Source organism: Mus caroli, chromosome 6 (assembly GCF_900094665.2).
Source record: "Mus caroli chromosome 6, CAROLI_EIJ_v1.1, whole genome shotgun sequence".
NCBI lineage: Eukaryota > Metazoa > Chordata > Mammalia > Rodentia > Muridae > Mus > Mus caroli.
The window spans coordinates 81,608,211-81,615,770 of NC_034575.1; the positions used below are offsets into that span (position 1 = coordinate 81,608,211).

A 7,560-nucleotide genomic window follows, 5' to 3' on the forward strand; every position below is an offset into this window, starting at 1 on the left:
GCTGAGCAGTTTATGGAGGAGACAGAGAGGTCCCTACATGATGCCATCATGATTGTGAGGAGGGCCATCAAGGTACTGGAATGACAGACTCTTACCTTNGCAGTCCCCTAATCAGCTCTAATCCCGGAGCTGATAAGATTGGATTTCATGTAAACTGTCCTTTCCTTGGTGACATGTTGGGCTTTGATTTCCTCCTGAAAACCAGAGTAGATCTTCATTTGCCCCCAAAATCAGGCAACAAACTGAGTTGATCTATTTAGCTGGCCTCGTGATGTTACTACCCCAAACTATGGCAGACCTTGACAGTGACCTTAAAATACCTAGGGTTGAAACTGAGATGTGCTTCATGCTTGCTGTGTCTAGGTTCCTGAGACTTGGAAGGGAGACAGAACAAGTCACTATTCACTTTTCTAGGCTGGAAGATTTGCTTTGTGGCCCAACTTGAAGCCTTGAGCTGGGCCAGTGCATTGAGATGTGTTTGGTTTCTGTAGAATGACTCTGTGGTGGCTGGTGGTGGAGCCATCGAGATGGAGCTTTCCAAATACCTGCGGGATTACTCGAGGACCATTCCTGGGAAACAGCAGCTGTTGATTGGGGCATATGCCAAGGCCCTGGAGATTATTCCACGACAGCTATGTGACAACGCTGGCTTTGATGCCACAAACATCCTCAACAAGCTGCGGGCTCGACACGCACAGGTGGTTATTCTCTCTGGGAGTCAGGGATATTGGGTGGGTGAGGTAGGCTATTAGGTATGTACTGTGCCCACTGNAAATACAGTCACTACTAGATACAATGGGGAGCTGCCTCCTGTCGTAGTACCAGAGTTGGAAGTAGGTGTTGGCTAGGGTCAAGTAGAGAAAGGTCACTGCATGTCTGGTGCCATTTCTCTTCACAAAGTGCTTTGTCAAGTCAGGTTCCTGGAGTCCTTTGGAAGGTGCAGGAATAAATGTGCCATGGTGGCTCTCCTCTCTTTCAGGGAGGTATGTGGTATGGGGTGGACATCAACAATGAGAACATCGCCGACAACTTCCAGGCATTTGTGTGGGAGCCAGCCATGGTGCGCATCAACGCTCTGACAGCAGCTTCTGAGGCTGCGTGCCTTATTGTGTCCGTGGATGAGACTATCAAGAACCCCCGCTCCACTGTGGATCCTCCAGCTCCAACAGCTGGCCGTGGCAGAGGCCAGGCCCGCTTCCACTGAGAGGCGGACGCACCTCCTTGTGAGGTGAGGGGGTGGATGAGAAGATGGTTGGTGGTCTGCTGGGTTCTCACTGAGGTTATTTAAATAAAACTTAAGGTTATTTGGCTGGTGTGTTTTCATAAACATTTTCCTGCCTTAGAATTGGAGTCGTGTATACTTGGAAATAGAAGTAAAGAATTGTGTTTGCCTGCTGCTTGCTCTGCTGTGATGGATGGCCCTTGTCTAGACACCCCAGTGGCTACATGGTAGCAGTGTCACCATCACACAACACTGCTGTGATCTAGTTGGAGTGCGTTCCCTGTCCACTCTGACCACACTTCATGTTCTCTGAGCTCGTGCAGTATTATTTAAGAGAAGGCACTGGAAAGTGTCAGGGTGTCACATAATCTCTGGACTTGAGCTTTCTAAGGCCTTGTAAGAAAACAGCTAGTTTCTTGTTCAGAGNCCCTTTTTACGCTGATAACTGTGGACTGAACCCAGGCCTGGGAGGTTTGCTAGGCAGCCACTTGGCCGCAACCCTGTTTTTACTTTGGGTTGACCAGTCTCTCTGCTCCTAGGGGTTCACTAAATTGCCCACGCTGGCCTTGACCTGAGTAATCCAGGACAACTGGCTTATGCCTGCCACCATCCCAGCTCCTGGTTTCTTCTGACAGAGGCAGTTAGCTATCAGCACAGAAGACTGGCAGGATTTACCAGTGCCTCAGTTCTGCCAGCTGCCCCAAGCTGTAGCTCCAGTTATTAGCTGGAGGGGTCATTTTGAATAACTGAAGTTCTTGTTTCCTGAAACATCTGGGAAATGTCTGGGAAGTGACTAGAGAACCTCAGGAGCCTACACTCATGGTCAGATGGCCTCGAGGCAGGATAGGATTTGTAACCTTGAGTGCATGTGGCAACAGTTTCAGCCAGACGCCTGGTACATGAATATTTAAACAGGAATCAACACACAAAGCCTGGCTTCCTCCTACNTCAGTGTTTTTCTTAGCTGCAGAAAAGCTGGGGCTGTCTGGTGGGGTGCTCCCTAGTGTGTAAAGTCCTGGGCTCAATTCCCAGGATTGCAGACTCTGATACACACGTGTACTCTGTGGCACCAGAGAGCTNGATCAGAAGCAAAGGGTAGGGTTTGGTATCTCACAAATCTGGCTACATACCACAGATTTCCTTTGGCCACACACCAGCTTTTGATTTTCACCATATTTTTTTTTTTTTTCGGATCTAAGACATTTATTTGTGAAGAATGAATGAATATAAAAAAACTAGGAAATATTCCTCGTGTTCTACATAGTAAAGCTCTCTCCCATACAAAGAATGGAGACAATATGAACCATATTTTTGCCACTCATAATGCCCGCAAACCTTCTAGATTGCAAATGCTAAGGAATATAGTCTTGCAAAGAACAGATTTTCATTGACCAATCATCAAAGAAGTTCACAATAAAACTCTTGGTAGAAGTCAGAATAGATAGACAGCTATCTACATAATGAAGACTACTATTTGTGAATCTTGGTTTTCAGTTCAGGAAGAAATTCTGCCAAACTANTGTGTAGGGATATTCAAGCCTGTTCCGACTTAGGGTGTGGTCCAGCACAAGGCACACAACTTTCCTCACTGTGGTTGGAATACAAGCAAGCCTTTAGGATTTGCTNTAATCCCAAACAACGAAAGTACATTTACTAAGTAGAAGNAGGTGCACATGTTTGAAAGTGTTGTCTAATTGAATGGCAGAAAATGTGAAATATCAGAGAAAGATCTTAGAGAACAGGATATGCCCAACATTCCTGAGATGAGAGAGGAAGGGGAAGCTACTTAAGGGAGAGAAAGATAGTACATGTAGAAGAGAATGGTAAAGGAATACAGTAGAGTGCATGGGCAGCAGTACACTACAGTTGAGAGAGTAGAGCCACAGAGAGGGAGAAGGAAACAGTTTTACTGGGAGAATTTTACAGAGCCAGATTGAAGAGGGAACATGCTAGGCACAGGCAAAGACAGAATGAGCTGGAGAAAGAGAAAAAGCCAGAAGATTTAAAAAAAAGATTGCTACAGTTAATTTAAGGACAAGCAGAGCAATTCAGTGTGAGTTCCAGGCTGAATGAGTCAGCTGGGAGAGTAGTTTGAGCCTGAACAGCTGAGTTGAACGATCCAGTTAAGAGTTGAAATGAGGCTGGGCAGTGGTGGTGCATGCCTTTACTCCCAGCACTTTTCTGAGGCCAGCCTGGTCTTCAAAGTGAGCTCCAGGGCAGCAAGACTCTACACAGAGAAACCCTGGATCCTTCGATAGAGTCTCCTTGGACTTTACCATCTAGGGCTCTTAGATTTGATTTATATTCATGCAGATTTGGCTGAGAAAATGTGGATCCTTTGTGAGAGTCTCCTTGACCTTAACTATCCAGTGCTCTTAGTGTTGATTTAGTTATGGAGATTTGACTGAGCATATGGACACCTGGAAGGTGACAGGACCAGCTGCTGAATATCCCAGGAGACCAGCACAGCAACTGCAGCTAAGGAAGTTTTCAGGTTCCGCAAAGACTAGGCACTAGTCTCCTCCCTCCATGACTTNCTGACCACAAGGCAGCCGAGATACATCGAGAATCAGTTTCACCATCTTTTATTNGATACAGAACCATAAATTCTGATGCCCACGAGTCCTTTTAAATACATACGATCAGATACATTCGGCAGAGGGCATCTGGGTGACATGGAGCAAAGTGCTGGGATGGCAATGCCTGGGTGGGGCAGAAAAGTGGGGCCAGGGAAGGCCCCCTGGGGGCTGGAGGTACAGGCACCACTTTAGAAACAAAACTAAAACCNTAAGTTCCTGTCCACCCCTCTGCCTAGTGTGCATGGGGGCAGGTTGCAGCCTGACTGTGCAGGGAGTCAGGGCCTAGNGGCCAGCTGTGCCCTCTTGAGCCACCTCAGGTCCCTGCCTGAGATCCTTGCCAGGGTTGAGTAAAAACTTGGGGGTTCCAGGCCAAGCCTCCCCAGGGCTGTGATAATGGCAGAGTTCCAGAGCTGGCCTGGTGGGGTACCTGCTTGATTGTCTGGCAGTCTTAGGACTAAGGTCCCAAAGAGTCGAGGAAAGCCTAACAGTCTACTCTTCACCCAACCTTAAGCCTTGTTCTTGGGCAAGGACTACAGCTGAACTCACTTGTCCAGGAGTAAATACACACACTACACAGTAATATATACAGAGAGAGATGCTGGCCTGAGCCAAGGCTGGATGAGAAAGCATGGCCACCAAGGGCAGCAAGACTGCCAAGTCATCAAGCTGGTGGCTAGGGTAGACCCCACCAGTGCTTAACAACTCCAGAGGGCACTGAAGTCTCACCTCTCCAAGTTCACCAGGAACTATGTCTTTGGCACCAGCTGTCAATTCTGGGAAGTTTTCCTTCAACATTGGGAATTACAGAGACTGGGGTTGACAGCTTATTGCCTGTGTTCTGCATTCAAGATCAGGGCTGGTGACAGAGCAGCAGGCCTTGGGAAAGAGGCCTGTTAAGTTTCTGATGCAATTCCTGAGGCCGATTTAGCCTCTGTTAATGTTTTTTAAAAAAGAAAAGCCTAATTTTAGGNTACTCTCTTGATGGGTGGAAAGCTGGTGTTCTGGGCAAGGTGCATACATTTTTTGCCATAACTGTGGGGAAAAGCAGCCTGCATAAGCATGAAGTACTCAAGCCAAACCATGCCCCAACTTACACGTGCTGTTTGGCAGGGGATGGGAGTAGAAGAGATGGCAAGTGGCTGCCACCTGTGAGCCTTCTCCATTGACCCAGTGCTTCTGAAGCAGGGCATGCCCACGCGAGTTTTCTGTGCCTTAAGTATGAGACGCAGAGGGCTTCCCTCTTCCCTTTGAGTGGCTGAAGAAAGGCTGAGGTGCTTCTAAGGAGGCCAGGCGCCCACCCCATCCCCATTGGCTCTGTGACTGCTCAAGATAGAAATGAGCACAGCACCCAGAAGCAGGGATGGCCCCCTTTGGAGAAAGCAAAGGAACCACAACTTGGAGACAGAGCTGCTGGCTCTCCGCATGCCTGAAGACTAAGATGCCCAAGACTCAGCCAGGACACAGTGACCTGTCACTTAGGTTGGTAAAGGCTTAGGTCTGCAATTTTCACTTTACTCACCTTTACTCTGAGCAAGAACACAGGTGAGACTCCTTAGGGGTTAGGTTTCCCTGTCCATGGATCAGAAGGCCTGGAACCAGCATCTTGGTCCTGCCTCCTGCCCTGATGGCTGTGCACCCTGTGCACCCAGGCATCCTAGTGCCTCCCCTGCCCAGGGAGATGTCCAAATCCTAGGGTTATGAAACAGAAGCCCCCGGGGGCAGGCTTGGCCAGCTACATTACTTTGTGCTTTATCCAAGAGACAGGAAGGGCAGCACCTCTGGTCTTAAGAGTCATAGGGAGCAGGAGCTACATGGATGTAGCTGGCAAACCAACTGACCTACTAAAGGCAGCTGGGGCCCAAGCNCACCTCCACCTCCCTTCTGGGTCATGGAAGGAAAGTTGTGCTGTTGCCTGTGACTCCTGGGGACAAGGCTGGGGAGGTGGGAGTAACGGGAGGCAGCTGTGAGAGGTAGGGGCATAGATACCACACGGCCAAGGTTTCATGCAGGACTAGGCATGGAGTATCCAGCATTGACAGCCTTGGCATTTCAGTCTGTAAAGAGCAGGTACAGAGCAAGCCACNCAACTCAGCGATGATGATAAACTGGNACAGGGCTATAGGATCGGGGAGCATCGAGCTGGAGGCTGTGCAGCAATGGAAGGGACTTGTGTGGCAGCAACATACAGATGGGTTTGCGCCCAGTCCAGGGTGTGGCACAGCTGGAGAAAACTGGCAAGAGGATCCCACCTTACAAAGGAGCAAAGAAAACCCTAAGATGTGGACGACAAACCAGGCGTTTGAAAGATCTGCCCAAATGACGGCTGCCGAGACTCATGGCCTCGGCCACTCCAAGTTCTGAGCAGAGGAATTCGGTTAGGTGTGCTCAGCCAGTGGGGCTTTGGTGACCAGACTTCTTGGGTACGATGCAAGGGCCGGTGACACCCTATCACAAGGATTCTCCTACTACAGTTTCAGCCCAGGACTGTAGAGACACAGGCTGTGGGAATCATTCCTCCGCCTCAGCACCAGGGTCTGGCTCCTTGCCAAAGCCTCCTCAAGCCAGTAGTTAGGTAAAGCAAGCTCCCTCGCCCCCAAACTCCAGCACAGCAGGTAGCCCAGGGTCTCCCCTCTCTTTGGGAATCTTGCCGAAATGCCTGGGTTAAGAGGTCCCTTCTCACTGTAGTGCTTTGCTGGGTCCCTTGCTCTCTGTGATCCCCGCAGCAAGCAGTTGTATTGAGACTGCTTTGAGCTTAGCTCTGTAGTGTGGTAGCAAGAAGTAGCCTCCTCCAACTGACCAGTACTTTACCTGCTGGGGAGGTGTAGGCCTCATCCTGGTGTACTCTAGACATTTTATTTTAGCTTTTGAAATTCACCCTTATGGCCCTGCCCCAACTTTCAGCTAACCTTGTCCCTGGATTCCTAGGCTTGCCTAGGTTATCACTGGAGAATGTGGACCTGGAAGTAAGGCCTTACAGAGGGGAGAAGAGTCCTCCTTGCCACGTCTGAGCTGCTTTAAGCCCCGTCTGGCTCCTGACCAGGAGATGGCCTGCCTGAGCAGCTGAGGAGGCCCTGGGTGGCTACTGCAGATCCTCTGCGCAGTGACAACCAGCAGCAGGTGTGTCAGCTCCTTGCTGGCTGTACCAGCAGGCCATTCCAGCTGGGGATGTGAGNGGAGNGGTGTCTCAGGGCAGCTTCTTTCCAAGTCCCCTGTCCCGGGGAGGCAGTGCTCTGAGTCACCCGTCACTGCTGTCCCAACTGGACAGGATATTCAACCACTGTCTGGAACCTGGGGTAACACTAGGCCTCCAAAGGTCTAGTCCAAGCCAGGGCCCCTCCAGAGGTCCAAAGAGCACTTGGTGTGGGGCTGGCAGGTGCCCTGCCGCCCCTCACCCGGGTTAGCAACCACCTTCTACCTTGATGTGCAGAATCTTCGAGAAGCCAGGCCTCCGACGCAGGGCCTGTAGACAAAGGCCCTAAGTTAGCTCTCATTAGGTTGGGCAGGTAAACTACTGCCACCTTCAACAGCCCCAGCCAAGGGGCCTTGTGTGGCCTTAAAAAGGCACCTCTCACCTGGAGTTTTGTCACCATGTCCTCAAACAGCTTCTGGGCCTCGGGACTGCTGGGCTCTTTGAAGTAATCTGCAATCCCAATCTGCACCACAATGGATTTGAGGTTCCGGCAGATGCCTGGGGAGCAGGTAAGGGAGACAGTGCTTGGCAGGGCGGTGGGTGGGCTGCATCGTCTCCTTTCACGAANC

General features: G+C 50.2%; 2 protein-coding genes across 3 annotated transcripts in view; one reads left to right on the forward strand and one right to left on the reverse strand.

The window, feature by feature from the left end:
* The window catches only part of Cct7 (chaperonin containing TCP1 subunit 7), a 15,236-nt gene extending 13,930 nt beyond the window's left edge, over positions 1 to 1,306 (forward strand). The window contains 3 exon segments of the mRNA XM_021165320.2: positions 1 to 72; positions 492 to 698; positions 980 to 1,306. The exon segment at positions 1 to 72 is cut by the window's left edge and continues 21 nt beyond it. Coding sequence (XP_021020979.1) covers positions 1 to 72; positions 492 to 698; positions 980 to 1,204 — 504 coding nt within the window. The 3' untranslated portion in view covers positions 1,205 to 1,306.
* Positions 1,307 to 3,791: 2,485 nt separating this feature from the next.
* Positions 3,792 to 7,560, reverse strand: part of Fbxo41 (F-box protein 41) — a 34,285-nt gene continuing 30,516 nt past the window's right edge. For both annotated transcript variants that reach the window (XM_021165330.1, XM_021165328.1), the window contains 2 exons: positions 7,374 to 7,489; positions 3,792 to 7,261 (listed from right to left, as the gene is read on the reverse strand). In XM_021165330.1, coding sequence (XP_021020989.1) covers positions 7,199 to 7,261; positions 7,374 to 7,489 — 179 coding nt within the window. In that variant the 3' untranslated portion in view covers positions 3,792 to 7,198. The remainder of the gene's footprint in view (positions 7,262 to 7,373; positions 7,490 to 7,560) is intronic.